General features: G+C 61.8%; 6 protein-coding genes across 6 annotated transcripts; all 6 read left to right on the forward strand.

Annotated features, from left to right (window-relative positions):
* Positions 1-221: 221 nt before the first annotated feature.
* Positions 222-4526, forward strand: LPMP_210220 (hypothetical protein; the record flags this gene model as incomplete). The annotated part of the gene is made up of 1 exon (XM_010700508.1): positions 222-4526. One exon carries the CDS (start codon positions 222-224, stop codon positions 4524-4526), a length of 4305 nt encoding a protein of 1434 aa, XP_010698810.1.
* Positions 4527-5773: 1247 nt separating this feature from the next.
* LPMP_210230 (hypothetical protein) lies at positions 5774-7948 on the forward strand (the record flags this gene model as incomplete). Its single annotated transcript, XM_010700509.1, has 1 exon — positions 5774-7948. One exon carries the CDS (start codon positions 5774-5776, stop codon positions 7946-7948), a length of 2175 nt encoding a protein of 724 aa, XP_010698811.1.
* Positions 7949-8806: 858 nt separating this feature from the next.
* Positions 8807-11779, forward strand: LPMP_210240 (major vault protein-like protein; the record flags this gene model as incomplete). Its single annotated transcript, XM_010700510.1, has 1 exon — positions 8807-11779. The coding sequence occupies one exon, from the start codon at positions 8807-8809 to the stop codon at positions 11777-11779; it is 2973 nt and encodes a 990-aa protein (XP_010698812.1).
* Positions 11780-12562: 783 nt separating this feature from the next.
* LPMP_210250 (hypothetical protein) lies at positions 12563-14164 on the forward strand (the record flags this gene model as incomplete). The annotated part of the gene is made up of 1 exon (XM_010700511.1): positions 12563-14164. The coding sequence occupies one exon, from the start codon at positions 12563-12565 to the stop codon at positions 14162-14164; it is 1602 nt and encodes a 533-aa protein (XP_010698813.1).
* Positions 14165-14774: 610 nt separating this feature from the next.
* LPMP_210260 (calmodulin-like protein) lies at positions 14775-15239 on the forward strand (the record flags this gene model as incomplete). The annotated part of the gene is made up of 1 exon (XM_010700512.1): positions 14775-15239. One exon carries the CDS (start codon positions 14775-14777, stop codon positions 15237-15239), a length of 465 nt encoding a protein of 154 aa, XP_010698814.1.
* A 564-nt stretch (positions 15240-15803) lies between these two features.
* LPMP_210270 (actin-like protein, putative) lies at positions 15804-17591 on the forward strand (the record flags this gene model as incomplete). The annotated part of the gene is made up of 1 exon (XM_010700513.1): positions 15804-17591. The coding sequence occupies one exon, from the start codon at positions 15804-15806 to the stop codon at positions 17589-17591; it is 1788 nt and encodes a 595-aa protein (XP_010698815.1).
* Between the last annotated feature and the right edge of the window lie 795 nt (positions 17592-18386).

The raw sequence follows: 18386 nt of genomic DNA on the forward strand, positions 1-18386 counted from the left end.
ATCAATCACATGTACATGCACGCTGAGACACCAAGGCAGACAGAGGCACTTAAGCCCCAGTGCTCGGGAATATCAATGTATGTCTCTCTCTCTCTCCACTTCCTGCTCGTCTTCCCCCTTTGTTTGTCCTTTCACAGCACATCCGCTGACGCGCACGCGTGCACTGCCAACCCCCACACAAGCGCGCACATTGTCACGCGTAAATCAGCAAAGTTCTTTCCATGGCCGACACGGTGACTTCGACAGCGCTGCCGGCGCTGTGCGAGGGGAGGCACCGCGGAGATGGTCGCCATGCCATCATCGCGGCTCCGGTCTCCACAGACGGCTCCATGGACTACGTGGCGCTCTACCGCCACTTCTGCGCGGAGGAAGGGTGCAAGGCAAACTCAGCGTTTCTCCGCTACCTTCAAGACTGTGGTGGCCACTTCAGCCTCGAGTGCCTAAACCTGAGCAACAACTACCTCGGCCCCAAAGGGCTACGGCCGGTGCTGCGCATGATTGACCTGTGCGAAACCACCCTCTCCCTCAACCTCCAGAAGAATGGGATGGACAACGACACTGTTATGGACCTCTGCAAGGTGCTTCAGCGCCACGGCAGCATCGCCTCGCTCAACTTGAGCGATAACCCCATATCTGTTTCCGGGGGGAAGCGGCTGCTCCAACTTGTCGAAGAGAACCCTCGCATCACCGAGCTGCTTCTCACCGGGACCCATATTTTCGAAGGGCTGCAGAGCCGCATCCGCATGGCCCTGCAGCACAACGCCGCCGTCCAACTAGGCACCGGCCCGAAGATGGAAACGAACAAGGAGGTGGCGAGCCCTGCCGTTGCGGTCAAGGCAGCAGGAAGTCGACCGTCGTCGCGCCAGCGCGGTGGCCCGGCAGTGGCTGCCACCCTGCCTGCTATCCCCCCGCCCAAGGCGACGTTCAAAGTGACTTATCATCGTCCCTGCAGCTCCGACAAGGCAGTCACAGACGCCAGCTCTACAGGGGCAGCGGCATCAGAGCCATCGTCGCGGTATACGCGGCAGGAGGTGGTGCTCGGTAAACCACAGCCTCGCCCGCCGCTCCCCGCTGTGGCCCCGCAGGAGCATAAGGCCTTTCCTCTGAGCAAGGTGAAGGATCTCAAGGCGCTCTTCGGCGAGCGGGCGCGGTTGCTCATGGAGGTCAACCGAGGGGAGGCCAGCCGGCGCGCCTATGCGGTGCGCCAAGAGCTCTTAGCTCTGGTGCGTCATAGCCAACCTACCGGGGCGACTACCAGCAGCGCGCAGCCCCGCACGTACCCCGGCACTGCGACACCAAGCACTCCTCTGCTCGGCCCGCTGCCAAACGTGAACGAGGAGGACACTTCCACTACGCACATCACCAGTGGTGGCGAGAATGCCTCTGTCCACACCTCCGCCGCGCCACACCTCGCCGTGCCCAGTGGCGGGGAGATAACAGCAGAAGTGGAGCCCAGCGACAGCGCCCGCGCAGCGCACCTGGCAGCTACAGATGTGAGCGTCACTGACCACTCAGCGTCGGCCACGGTGGTGGGGGCGCGCTCTGCCGGGGCGGGGCTCGTGGGGGGAACCGCTGTGACTGTCCCAGCAGAACGGCCCGAGGCACACACCATCGAGGATGCGCTGGTTCCAGCTCGCATGATGCTCCTGACCACGGAGGAGAAGCTCACGGTGCTGTTCGACCAGGGTTGTCGCGAGTACATGAATCGCAACTTGGATGCCGCGTACATGGCATGGAATGAAGCGATGCGGGTGGCGGTGAGTGAGGGGCAGCGGGAGTGGATAGCAGTGGTGGCCAGCAACCTGCAGCGGCTCAGCTACGAGCTCCTCGTCGAGGAGGGCGCCTCGCACCTCGAACGCGGGCAGCTGGAAAAGGCGTGTGACACGTTCAACCTCGCCTACGACGTGGCCACGAAGGCAAAGAACGCGGCGTGGGAGCGAGATGTGCGCGCCGCGCAGCAGAACGTGCAGAAGGCGCTCTTCCACCGCTGCCACGAGGCAGCCCTGCTCCTCTTTCGCCGTGCTCAGGAAGACATGAGCAGAGGCACTGCATCTACGACGGTGACGGAGGACGACTACTTTGTTCTCCCCGGCACGGAGGAAATGGTGCACCACACTGCCGCCTTCGTGCGGGAGTGGTCGTGTCTGCTACTGTTGAAAGAAGCTATCGGCTTGTGGGCGGAGGCAACACGGGTCATTGCGCGGCTCAGCGAGGTGGCGGCCGCGCCGCTGAAGGAGTCCGTGAAGGAGGCCGTGTCACTCGTCGCTGCCTTCATTGCGGAGCATCACTTCAACGCGACGTCGCCGGAGAGCCTTACGTGGTTCGGTACGGACGCCTACCTCTACCACGAGCGCATCCTTCTCAGTGAGCTTTGGTACGACCTCGTCGCGTACAGCGAGCAGAACCTGCGGCACGGGCTGTTGAACGCCATCTGTGCCGCCCAGCTGGGTGAGCTGTACGTCGCCACCTTCCAGCTTCCGCAGGCCCTTGTGCAGCTAAACAAGCTGGTCACCTACGGCCGTGCTCACCAACTCGCTGTGCTCGAGGCGACAGGGCTGACGCTCTGTGGCCGTCTGCATCTTCAGCGAGCTGACTACGCGCTGGCGGAAGCGGCACTCGACGATGCCCTGCGGCTTTGGACGGAGCTACGGAGCGATCCAGCGGTGAAGGTGCTGGCGGATGGCCGTGACACCGGTGCGTGGCATCGCTACGACGTGGCGCTGATGGACGCCTCTGCTGTAACAGCAGATGAATCCGCCGTCGCATCCACTCAGATGACGGTGGCTCACGAGAGTGCGGCGGAGACGCCTGCTAAGGCGGTGGTCGTCGCACCCGACAGGCTTGAAGAGAAGGCGGGTACCATTACCTACAGCTGCAGCAGCAGCACTCGCTTCCGTATTGAGGCGCATCTACCGACGGACGCGGTGGTCGTGCTAGCCAACATGTGTCGGCACTACAAGGTGTGCCTGCTACTGCGCACGTACCGCTACAGCGCCGCCCTGGAGGCTCTGGAGAACAGCCTCAACGAGGCCTATAGCGACACCCTACGCGAGAAGCTGGGGCGCAATTTCCACCTCAGCCCGTCGATCGACGAGATCGCGGCAATCGCCGGCGTGCTCAAGACCCCACTTGTCTTTTACACCCTAACTACCAAGTATGACTGGGCTGTCATGGAGAGCGTCTACATGGCGGAGGAGTCGCTGTGCATGTGGGTGGTGGCCGAGTCTGGGGAGATGCGCTTTGTAGAGGTGAACTTGACCAAGGACTTTAGGTGCACCCTCCGCGGCCTCATAGCCTCGCTGCGGCAGCGGCTCGGCGTCGACCCAGAGATGGCAGTGCAAACAGACATCATCACGGAGCTGCCGAGTCGCTCCTGGCAGGAACCGCTGCGGGTGCTCTACCAGGCCTGCATCCATCCCATTATCGGCTACGTGCGCGCGCTAGACTCGCAGCTGCTCTTCGGTGACGGCGTGATTACTGTGGTTCCGTCTGGACAGATGTGGCTGGTGCCCTTCCACGCACTGCTGAACGTCAAGGCCGGCGACCGGTACTTCGTCGAAGAAGCCGCCGTCCAGGTGGCTTTCTCCGCCACACAAGCAGCCTTCGCCGCCCTCAGTGCGGTGCGAGTGCAGCAGCAGGACCTGCACCGCGAGGTGGTAGCCGTGCAGGGCGACGCTGACCACGATGCGGCCGACACTCTCTTCTGCACAGCCTTCCCGCCCAACACAGACAGGTCGGAGCAGGAAGGTGCAGCGGTGGTCGCGATGCTGAGTGCCGGGCAGGTGCAGCTGGCGGAGTGGCTCGGCCGGCATTCCACCCCTGAGAAGGTCGTCACCCGCAAGGTGGAGCTTGTAGAGAACGTGGAGTCGCTGCGAACAGTCTTGCCGCGCGCGCGCACCGTGCACATTGCTACTGCCACTACCGCGGCGGCACCCCTGTCGCAGGCGGGCCCGGTCGACAGGACTGCCTCGCGGCCAGAAGACGAAGGCGGTCTACTGATGCGCACTGCTGCTCGGATGGGGGACATTGGCTTAGTGCGGGCGGCCGAGATTGCGCACATGGGGCTAGCGGCGGAGCACGTCATCTTGACAAACACAAACATGTCGCCGCAGCACATGGACGGCATCCGCGACGATGTGCTGCGGCTAGTGCGCGGCTTCTTTGGCAGCGGCGTACCGTGTGTTATTGCAGGGCAGTGGTGCACGCCAGACATGAAGCCAATAGAGCTTTTCCGGCACTTCTATGAGCAGTGGTGCCGCGCGCTGCGGACGTCGCAGGCTGAGCTGTCTGTTCATGTGGTCACCGCCACTGGAGACTGCGTGAGCCCCAGCAGTGCGCAGCCCACCGGAGCTCTGCAGCCGCAGCGCATTGTGGGAGAGGAAGGGCCGGAGGAGGATGGAGAAATGGTGCGTCATCGTGCGTTGCTGCTCGCCCGCTCTATCCGCCACCTCCTTGTTGAGGAGCCGGCGATGCGCTACCGACCACGTGTGTGGGCTGGCTACTACTGCATTGGCTCTGGACGGTAGTCATTCGTTTCTTCACTTCATCTTTGCGGAGGGAAGGGAAGGGAGGAAGTGCGACGGGAGGAGACCAGGCGACGGCAACAGCTCTGAGCGCCTGCTTCTACCTACCCCACCTGTCCTCTCCTCCCTCACTTCGTCATGTACAGCAGCCCACCACGCGCCTTGGTAGGCCCCTATGCTGCAGTGTTGCTGACAACGTCTCTTCTGTCGCTTGTGCGGCACTGATGTTGTCTTATGCGTTCCTTGTTTCTCATATCGTCCGTCTCCGCCCACAGCCAGCCCTGTCATTGGACTGATGGCACATGACGGATGTGCCGCTCTCTCGCTCTCCGTATAATGTAGGCGTGTATGGGTCTTGTGTTCATTTCCTTCTCTTTCATGTAAACTACGTCACCCCTAAGCACATGTAGGCGTGCCCACCCGCATACGCTCAGACGCAGGGATGTGCCTCTCTCCGTCTGTCTCTCTCTCTCTCTGTGTTGGTGTGGCATTTGTGCTCACGCCCCCTCTCACCCCCCCCTCCTTCGGTGGTCGAATTGTTGATCGCCGCAAGACGAAACTTCGGAGATGAAAAGAGATCACCCGTGTTGGAAGGACGGAAATGGTGTAAAAATGAGCGTTCTGGTGGACCGCTGCTCTCGCCCAGCCATCCCCCTTTACCCTCATCACCTCTCTCGTGTTGCGTGCACCCCACGACACGAAGGACTAGTGGTGCGAGCCTCGCAGCGGTGGGCAGGTTGGTTCCAGCAGCACTAGCTCACAGGCTTCCCTTTCATGACAATTCATCTCTGGCATCCCACGCGCTGCGATCCGAGTCGAAGGCAAAAGTGGAAGGCGTGAATCTCCCTATGCGCCCAACAGCGCATACCACGGTGGTCTCTACAGCGGCATCGGCGCTCCGACGCACGCACGTACACACACGCGCACGTGTATGCACACGTACCCTCTCCAGCCATTGTTCTCCAACTTCTCCCCTACTCTCTCCGCTGTCAATCCCCCGCCGCGCTTTTTGGGGGGAGGGGGTCCTCGGTTCACAGCTGAGCTCTGTTACCCACAACAGCAAGGAGGACACGCGTTGTGTCATCTGCACTCCGTCTCTCCAGTCCAGGGGTACGACCACATCTCACTCCTCTCTCCAACTCGGTGTGCGCGTCGGCATCAGCCTACCTGCCATTTTTCTTCCCTCACCAACTCAGGAAATCCGCTGCAGGGCGCACGGACGCGCGCGTACGACCTCGGCTGCACAAACAATGAGCAGCAGTAGGCGCGACGTTCTCTTCTTCGGCTCTATCGCCGTCAGCATCATCGGGCATAAGGTGCACGATGAGGCCGTGGCGGCGCAGCTGGAGCAGCAAAATGCCTCTATAAAGCTGCATGCCACCGCCAGCACGCCGTATGCGAAGACAGAGGAAGTCTTTGGTTTAGTCTCCACCTCTCCCCTCTACGAGATCCGTTCCGCCGACTCCAAGGCCAGCCCAGCCATCCCGTTCACCGCTCAGCGCGGCGCCTCTCACCCGCGACACCACCACCAGCGGGCTGCCTTCCTCCCTGTCGTGCTGGAGCTGTCCCCGAAAGCAGCAGTGGAGGAGGTGCCCTCGATCGCGGACCAGGATGGTGCGCTCCTGCAGCTTGACTCGCCGATGAACGACGCCGATCCGGCGCCGAGCTACACCTCGGCCTCGCTGCGCATCGAGGTTGGTGTGTCGCGCAGCGGCGGTGACGCGACAGTGGTGGGGGCCAAGGAAGTATTTCTTCCCTCGCTCAACTACCTCGCCAGCCGTGACATGTGCACTGTTGTGCGCGTCCCAGTGTGGTCTGACACGATCCTGAAGTCAGCGGTGGGCGAGGTGAACGTGGCGGAGCTACACCGACGGTCCTCGCAGATACAAATAGCCGACGACAGCAGCAGCAGTAGCAGCGTCGTGGTGCTTGGTGACGGAAGGGACCGCAACGGCAGAGGCGATGCAGTGAGTGGTGTGGCGCTCAGCGTGTACGCGATGGTGCGTGTCATCAGTCTGGCAGAGAAGGTGCGCCTCGTCTGTGAGGCTGACGATGCCGTGCGTCGCCTCTTGGACCTGCCAGATCCGGCCAGGAAGGTGAGCCTTGCCCTCACCCAGAGAGGCGAGGCGCCGTACGGTGCCATGCCCCTCACAGAGCTCTACAAGCACCACTGGCACTTCTTCGGCTATTACAGTAACACCATTATTAAGCACAGCAACGTTGTGATGCAGCGACTCGCCGAGGCGCCCCGTCAGCGCGAGGCCGAAGCGTCGTTTCCCCATCGCTGGAACGCGCTCACGGTTGTGGACCTGCGACCGACACTCCTCGGCGAGGACGCGTTCGCGCCTCTCCTGGTCACCTTGGCCTACTGTCCCAACCTCCGCGCCGTGTACGCCGACGGTAACCACCTCGGCGACCTCACCTGCGCCCGTCTCTCCGTCCTCTTCCGACGCCACCGCTACCTCTCCTGCATATCGCTCTCCAAGAACGTCATTCACGAGGCCGGTGGTGCGCAGCTCCTGCGACTTGTGCGCAACAACCTGCGCATCACGTCCATGCCGTGCCAAGGGAACTTCTTCTCCGATGAGATGCGCAGCCGTATCGAAGAGGTGGCCAGGAAGAACGCCAGCGTCATTGCACAGGATCCTCTGAACGTCTTCTCCTCAAGCTACGACTACCTCACCGACCTATCAAGTCTGCCCAAGTCTCTACAACAGCAGGGTCTGCGAACGTGGGCAATGCTCTCTGCAGCCCCGGTGGGTGACGTCGACGTGATGGTGCGCAACTTCACCACGAGCACTCAACGCACCCTGGGTGACTCGCCGGTCGCCGCGATGGAGCGGGCTAAAGCGGCGTTGCGCTCACGCGAGTCCCTCTCTTTAATACCGCCGGCGGCGCTGGCGCCATTATTGAGCGAAGTTATGCGCACGGTGTCCGTTGGGGTATCCCGCGTGCTTCCCGACCCGCTTGTGCGCTCACTCTTCTCAGACATGGAGACGGTGGTGGCACAAGAACAGAAGCAGGTCGAGGCTCAGCGTCGTGACGAGCTGGCCGGCGGCATCCGCGACGCGTCGTTCCTGCCGCCCGAGGTATGCGATGCCATGGGCGGAGCGCACACCCCAGCCGTCGACTCTGAGAATATGTACGCTCGCGCCTTCGTGCGCATCGTCGTGGCGGCACTTCGAGGCGTGGCGTTGAGAACGCCGTGGGCGGAGATCGCCAAAGTACTCGAGGGCATTGGCCGTGTACATCGTGACCTCGGTGTTATGCCAGAGGACTACTGGCTCGCGGTGCACATCTTCATGACCTCGCTACGCATCAGCTGTGGTGCAGAGTTCTACGATGCCGACCACGCATCCTCTTTCCTTGCTCTGCTGGCGCTGGCGGTGCGGACAGCGGCAGGCACCGACGCAGTGCTGCAGTGAGTCAGACACTGCAGGGTGGAAGGGTGAGTGACCTATCCGCAGCATCACCCAGGGTGTGTCTCCGTTGATATGACCGCATATTTCGCTCTGCGTGTGTGCGGCCGCCACCTCCTACTCCCCTGTTGACATGTCCATAGAACCCCCTGCCATTGCGTGTGGCGGTGGGGGAGAGGGGGGAGGGGGCAGAGAGCGGGGTGCGCTGATGGCCCCTCATTCTCTCCCATCCCTCCCCTCCCGGGTCCCCCACCCCCCATGCCTTTGGCCTCCTGCCACCAAGCGTCCCTTTGTTTGTTCCTCTAAGCTTTCGCTCGACCCTACGACCTGTCGGTATCACAATCCGCTCACGTGCGCCTCCTCTTGCGAGTTAAAGCGCACTTGGGTTGTGTGCGTGTGTGTGTGGTTCGGGTCGTCTCGCTGAGTGGGGCGCTGCGGGGAGACAAACGTGTCGCCACTGCCACTTTTCTCTCCACAAGGCTCTCGCAACCCCTGTGGCCTTCAGAACAGCAGCAGGGGGGCTCGCGATGACTACGTCGTGCTATCACTGTCGCCTCCTGGACGCCATCGCTCCTCCTGCCCCACCTCACGGTCTCTCTCTCGCTGCCCACCGCCCACTGTGGCCACGCTTACACACACACACTCACTTTCTCTTCCTCTCTCTCTCGTCTGCGCCAACACACAATTCGGTACAGGCACGCGCACATTACACGCATGCCAGATCTCCACCTCGACCATCATCATCACGTTGTCCCTCGCTCGCTCCCTCTCCCTCTCTCTCCCGTGTACAGAATCCTCCGCGGGAAAACGACGAGGACGAGAGCCGCCCTGACCTCTGCGGTGTGTGGGGGAGGGGGTGTTTGAATGGTTGCCGAGTCTGGCGGGCTCTCTCCGGCGTGGCGTCATCGATGGAAAAATAGGCGTACAAACATGAGCGCAGCCCCAGACGACAAGAAGGCGAAGGCGATGAGCGGGACGTCCGTAGTGAAACTGATGCCCCACGAGTACCTCCACGTGGAGGACACGAACACGTGTGAGGTGCTCACCCTTGTCGGCCCCATCACATACACCCTGTACGACCATCACCGAAAGTTGCACAAGACACCGCAGCCATGCGTTGTTGTGCCGCCCAGACATTTCGTCAAAGTGAAAAATCCGATGCACGCGGTGCTAGCCTCGTTCACAGACAATGCCGATGCACCGCCAGCACACACGTTACTACGCAGCTCGCCTGGGTCCATCACGGGCCTGGCGACGTTGCGGTACAGCCGCTGGAAGATGCCGTACGGCAGCAGTGAACTCCGCTTTTCCAACGAGTCGCCATTCCCGCTCCTGCCAGACGAGACTATCGACGAGCCCTCGGTAATGCCGCTGCTGACGGCGTCAGAAGCGCTCACTCTAGAGGCGCTCGCACCGCATGACGTCACGGATCCTGTCACCGGTACGACAGTGCGCCGTGCCGCGCAGGAGTGCTTTCTTTTCAAAGGACCCGGCCTCTACACCCCAAGGCTTGACGAGCGCATTGTGAGCAAGGTGACTGGTGTGCGCGTCTCCCCGCTGCAGGTGTGCTACGTGTCGGCCAAGTATGACTTCGTGGATGATGACGGGGTGCCCCGCGTGGCCGGAGAGCAGTGGGTTGTGCAGGCGCACGGCATCTTCTTCGCCCACCCCGCTGTGACGCTGGAGATGCGCGACGCGTACGTGCTGGCCAGCACCGAGGCGCTGACGTTCATCTCCTACAAAGCCTTCTACGATGAGAAGTTGCAGGTTGCCCGTGAGGCGCAGAAACCGTACCTCATCTCGTACGCGGACACCAAGGATGGGATCTACCTCCCACGGCCGCATGAAACGTTTCAGGGCCGGCGGAAACAAGTGCACCTCAGTGCCACGCAGTACTGCGTCGTGATCAACCCCGTCGGCGCCGATGGAACGGCGAGGCTGCAGCAGGCCGAGGTTCGTGTGGGGAAGCAGAGCTTCATGTTGCAGCCCGGCGAGTTCTGCACGCAACCTCTCACAGCGCTGGTGCTGAGGGAGGACGAGGCGCTGCTTCATATCGCGTTGCAGACGTACACGGAAGCGGATGGAACGGTGCGAGAGGGCGGGTCGCGTTGGCTCGTCTACGGGCCGCGGCAATACATTCCTCCGGTGTACGCGCGGGTGGTGGAGCGGCGGCACATCATCATGATCAATGAGAATTGCGGCGTATACGTGCGCAACATCCACACAGGTCAGGTGCGCTCCGTCTTTGGCAAGCCGTTCATGCTGAGCGCCGATGATCAGCTGTGGGAGCGTCCCATCAGCGCGTACATGCGGCGACTGCTGTCCGAGCCGCGGCAGTCCCTGCGGGTAACGGACATGTCCATGAAAGAGAGGGCGGAAGCCTCATTGGCGGAAGGCTGGGCAACCACACGGATGGAGAGGAACGAGCCATCGTCGAGCACCGCTGCGGTTGAGGTGGCCGGAGGTGGCTGCTACAGCTCCAGCAGCAGTGGCGAAAGCCTCGACTCTTACGATGACTTCATGGGCAGGAACGAGTACGTGAACGAGCTGCAACTGCTCAGCACCGCCGCACGCAACGCTCACCCGCCGCGCCTCTCGCGCGACCTCAGGCGCTACCACGTCATCACGGCCAACATGGAGCACAACACGCTGGTGCGCCTGTACGACACGAGCACCGGTCTCAGTCGCGTTGTGGTCGGCCCCGCCACGGTGTTCCTGGAGCCGCACGAGCACTTTACCCCGCTCTCCCTCTCCGGCGGACATCCGAAGGAGCCACACCAGATCCACTCGCTATGCCTCTACCTCGGGCCGGACTACATGGCCGATATCATCGAAGTTGAGACCCGAGACCACGCCCGCCTGCGGCTTCACCTTGCCTACAACTGGGAGTTTGGCGCTGTGGCCTCGAACGGCAAGGCGAGTGGAGTGGACCCCGAGTTGGCATTTGCCATCCCGGACTTCATTGGGGAGGCATGCAAGGCACTGGCGAGTCGTGTGCGGTCAGCGATTGCGGGGCAGACCTTCGAGTTCTTCCACTGCAACTCGTCGACGCTGATTCGCCAGGCAATCTTCACACCAGCTGCGGACGGCTCCATCGTCTCCCACGGTGACTCGCTCTGCTTCACTGCCAACGGCCTCTACATTACGACGGTGGATGTGCAAAGCGTGGAGCCCGTGGACATCAAGACGCGCACCGCGCTGGTGAAGAGCGTGCAGCTCGCGGTAGAAATCATCACCAAGGCGCAGGAGAGCGACGCCTCCCACCAGGCGGCGCTCCTCGAGCAGGAGGCAAAGGGTGCGTTGGACCTGCAGGTGGTGCATGATCGCGCCAAGGCAGAGCAGCAACGCACAGAGCTGCTGCGCGTGATTGGTGGGAACACAGCACTGGAGCAGGCCGGCGCTAGTCGTGCGCAGGCGCTGGCCGAGAGCGCCGCGCGCCTGGTAGAGGCGCGGGGAGAGGCAGACGCCACACCAATTCGCTGTGCCGCCCATTCTGTCGGCATAGATGCGGAGCTGGAGGTGCTGCGCAAGCGGGCGGAGCTGGACCTCGCGCACCGCCAGTCCATGAACGACCTCGCCATCGACAAGATCCGCAAGCTGTGTGACATCGAGGCCACCAAATATGAGAAAATAATGGCCTCACTCGGAAAGGAAACGCTCATCGCGATTGCGAGCGCGGGGCCGGAGCTGAAGGCGCAGCTTCTTGGTGAGCTCGGTCTGCGAGGCTTCGTCGTCACGGACGGCAAGACGCCGATCAACATGCTGAACTTGGCAGACAGGATGGCTGCCGAGCCAGCGTCGATCGCCCCTTCCCCAGGAACCCTCGGAGCGGCGTGAGTGTAGTGACAGAACGCAGGCACTTGGGCAGCAGAGAAGGACGGAGAGAGGAGAGGCGATAGGGCGCCGATGCGTGACACTTCGAGTGCGTGTACGACCTCGGGGAGGGGGAGAGGGGAATGGCATGGAGTGGAAGGCGCTCTTTCCCTCGTTACTTCTTACGCCCGCCTTGAGTGTCTCCGCGTACGCCAGTTAAACTGAGCTGCAGCGCTGCCTCTCTCCTCTCCGCCCCTCGCACAACTCCCCAATGGTGCACGGTCAATCGCTTTTATTATCTGCCTTCTTCCCATTAGTCATGCACTCGCATCCTTTGGTTTCGCAGATCCCTGTCTCCTCCCTCTTCGCAACGCTCTCCGCCTCGCCTGTGGGGAAACGCAGTGACGAGAGCCGTGCTAAGGTTTCACCCGTGAGGTGTGTCGCGTGCTGCGCACACTCTCACACGCATACACGAGCACGCCAGCTGTGCACACGTGTCACTCGGTAATACAGCAGACAGCGGGAGAGGGGGTCGGCTGATGACTGATTGGGTGGCGGCCGGTCTCATGCGTCGTCCCGTGCTGTTTCTTGCCTTCGCTTCCTGAGGTCAAACCTGCATCTGCCTCGGCCTCCGGCAGACACATTCACGCACAGGCACAACTACTCAGCCGGCCCTGGCTATTCGCCTCCCTCACTCCTCCTCCTATGTGTCTTCTCGCTTACCCACCGCCGCTCCCCCCCCCTCCCTATGCACATCCGCATATCAGCATATCAGCAAAGCGAGCACACATGCTCGTGTCGTAGGAAATGCTGTTCGAAGCTAACATCGGCACGTCCGACATCGTCCACGGCGGCCATGGCGACAAAGAGGCAGCCACGCAGCAGCAGCAGCCACCCGCACTCTCTGTGGTCGAAGAGCATGTGCAGTGCATACGGCTGGAGCTGTGTGGGCAGCGCTACCCACCCAGTGGGTACGCGGCAAGCGTCACAATCCCCTCCACCGTTGCTGGACTGACTCGCGTTGCGGTACTGGCTGATCTGCTAGACCAGGTGTACTACTGGGCCATCGAAGAGGCCTCCACCTTCAGGGGCGAGCCGAGTCGTCTCGCAGAGACGGAGGCTCCTGAGGCAGTTATCGCCTGCCTGTGTAGCCAGCGGCCGCAGCTCGTGGCACAGGCACTCCGTGTGGTGCAGCCCATGCTGGAACACCGCCAAACCGCATCCGAGACACGTCGTGTGATGGCCGCCCTCTGGGCGTACCGGGAGCGGCTCAACTCAGTGGCCTCGCTGCCGGAGGGAGCCGACCCGCTGCTTGCCGTGCTGGCGGAGGTCTTAGAGCAGCACAAGGGCGTGGTGCCGGTGCTTGTTGAGGCGCTCTCCACCGTGACCGCAGCACTCGTGCAGGAGAGGGCAGCGCGTACGAGCAGCGACGAGGCCAGCGGTGATGGTTTGGACGGCAACATGTCGCAGCACCATCGCATTGCGCCGCTGGTGGTCGCCCTTCATGAAACCGCTTTAGTGCACCAGATGGTGTCTGCTATGCGGCGCTACCCAGACGCGGTGCCGCTGCAGGCAGAGGGCGTCTCTCTCTGTGCCGCGTTGGTGGACCTCCCGTGGACCTTTGAGGAAGAGGTCGGTGAAGACGAGACTCCCACATCCCTAGCTGACATTGTGGCCCACAGCGGCGGCGTGCTTGATGTGCTGCAGGGCGCCCTTCGCCGCCACCGTCAACACCTGGGCATCTGCCGCGGTGTGCTGCACGTGTGGCGTGTGTGCGCGCAGCACCAAAGAAATCGAATACCGCTTCTTGAGCACGGTGCGTACGCCGATGCACTGAAACGCTTGCGTGAGATGGGGCCGTACACGGTGGACGTGTGGCGGGAAATCGCGGAGACCGTCGGCTACTTCACCCCATTGCTGGATGCCCTTCAGCGCCGCTCATTAGCTCTGTCGCTGCGCGAGCTGCTGCAGAACCGCCCGCAGCTTGAGATACTGGAACTCGTTTTGGCACTGCTGCTGTCTCTGCTAATGGTGGTGGACAGTGGATACCATGGCGGGGGTGGCAAGAGTGGTGGCGCGTTCAACACGTACGCCATGTACCCTCAGCCTCCCGCAGCCGCGTCGTCACTCAACGCCGCCGACATTGCCGGTGCGCCACAGCACTGTAGAAAGAAGGCCCTACTGTGTCTCAGCCCACTTCAGTGGCACCCCACGCGAGACCACCAACACAGCGGCGCATCGGCTGCGGACAGGGACACGTGGCACTTCCTACTAGAGTGCTGTGCGATGCCGCAGTTAGTGAGTGGACTGCTCGAGTACTTCGGTAACTGCGAGGTGGTGGACGAGGAGGACGCCTCCGACGTGGACCGTGTGTGCAGGTTAGCTGAAGCGGTCCTCAGCTTCTTCTGAAGCTCCTCTCTCCTCCCCCTTCCCACTGGGGCAGTCGCCCCTCCTCCAATCAGGCACGCTCCTGCGAAGAGAAAGACGGGGGGCGATCAAGTCCATGTCGTGCACCGCTGGGCACTCACAACCACCTACGCACTCGCACAGACAAACGCACAGTCACGTGGATCGAAAGCCTAAGCAAGTCCCCCCCCCCTACTCAGCACGTAATGCGAAGGGAACGTCGATCTCATAATCATCGTGGCGGCTCGTCAAGAGCGCGCCGCGGACCCGGCGACTTCGCGTTGCTGCGGTACGTCTCTCCAGTGTATGTAGACGGAGGCACACACACACACACACACACGCACATATTTACATGCCATCGTACGACTCTGCGGTTGCAGTCGAGTGGACACGCGCCGGGCAACATGCGCACGATTTGCTCGTCTCCTCCGGTGTTTTTCTGCTTTAGGTGTCTCAGCTCTCTCCTCCGGCATGTCCGCACCTACCCCACCTCATTCCGCTCTTTCTCCACTGCACACCCTACCAACGCGGTGTCGCAGCGCACATTACTGCTCACTCACCTCCCTTCTCTCCCCTCACGCAACCCTTTGCTGGCACCATCACTCACAAAGCTATGAGCGTTCTGTCGGAGGCACAGCGCACTCGTGCGTCTCTGCAGTTCCTACTGCTGGACCAGGACTCGGACGGCTTCATCCGAAGTCATGAGCTGGGGACCTACCTGCGAGCCATCGGACTCTACCCGTCGCAGACTGACATAGAGGGCTACATAGCTCTCGTCGACCCGGAGGAACAAGGACGTGTGTCGCAAGCGAGTGCGCTGGAGCTGTATGAAAAGCTCTACCCCCAACGCACCACCCCCGAGGAGCTCCACGCGGCACTCAAGGTCTTGGACGACGATACAGACGGCTACCTTACTACGGCGCAGCTGCGACACATTCTCGTCAACCTCGGCACTCGCCTCTCGCAGGAGGAGGCGGAGGAGATACTGCACGATGTGGAGAAGAATGACGAGGGCATGATTATCGTAGATGACATCATTCAACTACTGATGCCCACCGAGAGCGAGGAGCACCTGTGAAAGCGAGAGAGGAGAGGAAGAAGGGGGGAGAGACGCGCTGCTTCGGCGCGCCTTTGTGTGTGTGTGTGTGTGTGAGTGTCTCCCTCCTGTGCTCCTCTGCCGCTTTTTCCCCGCCCCGCCCCCACACAACTTCCGTCGCTACTCGAATGTACAGAGGTGCCTCCCAGCCCATCTCTCCACCTGCTGCTCGACTGAAGGCAGCCAGCTCGGACACACGCAAACAAATCGGCCATCGACTGTTTCCCTTCCCACGCACCCTCATCGCAACCCCCAGCCCCCTCCTCACCGTCGGCTCGTATGCGTCCCTGAGCACGTCACCCGCTGCTTCTCGGATGACAAGGGTGATGCGTCACGCCCCACTCTCCCAATGGCCCGTTCCTCTGAAGGCGTCTCTTGAATCCGTCCCTGCTGTTGCCACCTCCATCCTTTCCCCTCTTTTCTCAGTACTCCTCAAGCGCCCCGTCTTACCTCCCCCAACGTACATGCGCGCGCACCAGCTCGGTGTACGAAGTGGCCATAGCAGGAGGGGAGCAGCAGCACCACCACAGTCACAAGGTGTAGATCATGCCGCGCGTGCAGTTGTTCATTGACAACGGTGGCCACAGCGTCAAGGCTCTCTATCTTCCTGCCTCGACCGGCACCGGCAGCAGGGCTGCAGCCACACATACCTTAGCGCACACAAGTGGCCCTACGCATGGGGAGGCGGCAGCGCCGGCCACTGCTCTCACGCCTGCACCCAAGTGGCTTGTCGTCCCAAACTGTGTGGGGGCCGCTGTGTACGCTGGAACCGGTATCATGGGCGACCAGCTCGATCACCTGCCGCATTACCACGGGCTGATGGTGCGCCGCCCAGTGGACCGTGGGTTCATCGTGGATGGCGGCCTGCAGACGCGTGTGTGGGAGCACGTGCTTCAGCACTTCGCTATCGAATCAGAGGAGGAGGTGGATGTGTGGCTGACGGTGCCCTTTGCCGCCCCGAAGGCAGCGGCACAGCTGCTCTGGCTGCTGTGCACGCGCAGTTTTCACTTCGGCTCCGTGACGGTCGTGAGCAGCAGCTTTATGAGTCTCATCGCCTACACCTTTGCGAGGGGCACATTGACCCTCTCTAGCGCTGCTCGCAAGCGTCCTCGCGGCGCCGTCGACATCGACGCGGGGGAGTCACACGACTCTGGCAACAACGTCACCAGCGGTGGCACGGCTGTCATGGTGGATGTCGGCTTCTCCGCCACCACTGTCGTGCCTTATGTGAACTACATGCCGGTACACAGCTCCATCGTGCGCCTCGACGTGGGCGGCAAGGTGCTCACCAACCGGCTGAAGGAATACATCAGCTTCTCGCAGATAAACGTGATGGAGGACACATGGCTCATCAACTACATCAAGGAGCGGTGCTGCATCGTGGCACGGCACCCGCGGCGCAGTCTCCAGCGCTACGCTGCACTGCGGGAGGGCAAATCCCGGGAGGAGGTGGAGGCGATTGCGGCTACGGCGACGGCACTGCGGAGAGGAAGCGGCGGCGGTGACATGCAATCACCTGGATCCCAGAGGCCCGACACGCCAGCTGTGGGTGCCTCGACCTCACCAGACGTGCCGATCCGTTATTACCTCCCCACGATACCTGCCCTCCTCCCCCTCGGTGTGTTAGAAGTGGAGCTGCCGTCGCGCCTTCCAAAGACCAGTGGCGTGGATATGGAGGCACTGCAGCACCTCCTGCTCTGCCAGGAGCGCTTCTTGATTCCTGAGTTGCTCTTCACGCCTGCTGATGTCGGCATCGACCAGCAAGGTGTGGCCCAGGCCATTACACAGGGTATCTTTCAGCGAGGACTCCTCCAGCACCTGACGGAGTTGCTTCGTCCACTGTTGCTCCACAACGTGTGCGTGTACGGCGGTACAGCCACTCAGCCGAACTTCTGTGATCGCCTGGAGGCTGAGGTGGCAGCGGTGGCCCCGCAGTACCAGCCTGGCGGCGCAGACTTGGACTCGAGAGAGTGCAACCGCAGTACGACGCGGATCAGCAGCAGGGGCAGTGCTGCGGAAATCAGCGCGGATCGTGTCTCATGCCTCTCTGCGGCCCCGCCACTGCCGGAGTTTCTCTCGAAGTCCAGCGCCGCTGCCACGGACCTTTCCCTGCTGCCATTGCTCGGAGCGTGGTGCCTCTTGTCGGCAACGGCTAGTGGTGTCGCCAATGGCACCGCAACGGCGGATAACCAAGGCAACACTGGCGCGCCGAAGCGAGAGCTACAGCGACTGCGTGCACTGGTGCACCAGCGCTCAAGGATCGAGTTGCAGCACCCGCCGGCAGGCCGAGTTACGGTGGAAACATTTCAGCGCGCCCTGGAACGCATGCTGTGATGAGAGACGACGAGGGGGCCTGTCAATGTGCCTCTCTCAGTACCCAACCACCCCTCTCCTCCTCAGTGGGCATGTGCGGCCCACTGTGGGAGTGCCACCGTGTCTGCAGTAAGCAACAAGTTATGTGTTCTGCAGTGCCGCGAAGATAGCCACTGCCCTCCCCATCTCCCCTCCCCCTCGTTCTTGTCGCTTGATCTTGAGTGTTTCGCTGGCATTATTATTCATGAACACGTGCGCGATGCCCGAGCTGCCTTAAGAGAGTGCCAGTTGGGGTTTGTACATCCTCTACTCGTCCCTCGACTCCTTACACACACACGCACCTCACTCTGTCCTCCTACGGCACCCTTCACGCGGGTGATTCGCAAGAGACACCCTCGCATAATCGTTGCAGGGCGGAAGAAGAACTTAGAGGAACAGACCGGCACGTCCGTGCTCCGCCACTACCTCCTCCCCTCTTGAGTGGCACATCCGTCTCATTCAAGCCCACGCATGCATGCACCTTCACAGCCGCGCGCACAAAGAGAGAAGCCAACAGCCCACAAAATGACAGAGAAAAGGCGGCCCTCTGTGCACCTCTTCAACCACCACTGCAACGGCCTCCATCCCCCCCTCTCCCTCTTCCTCGCGCCACCCAAGCCCTTTCCCCTCGCTCTCCCCTGGGTGTACATGTACGCGTGCCCTACTCCACCCGTAAACTAACTTGTCCCCCCCCCCTCTAATCTATCGCCCGCACTTCACCCGTCCCCACCAAACACCCTCTCCCCGTCAGTCATCCTTCAAGCACAAACACGCACA

This window comes from Leishmania panamensis, assembly GCF_000755165.1.
Source record: "Leishmania panamensis strain MHOM/PA/94/PSC-1 chromosome 21 sequence".
Classification (NCBI taxonomy): Eukaryota; Euglenozoa; class Kinetoplastea; order Trypanosomatida; family Trypanosomatidae; genus Leishmania; species Leishmania panamensis.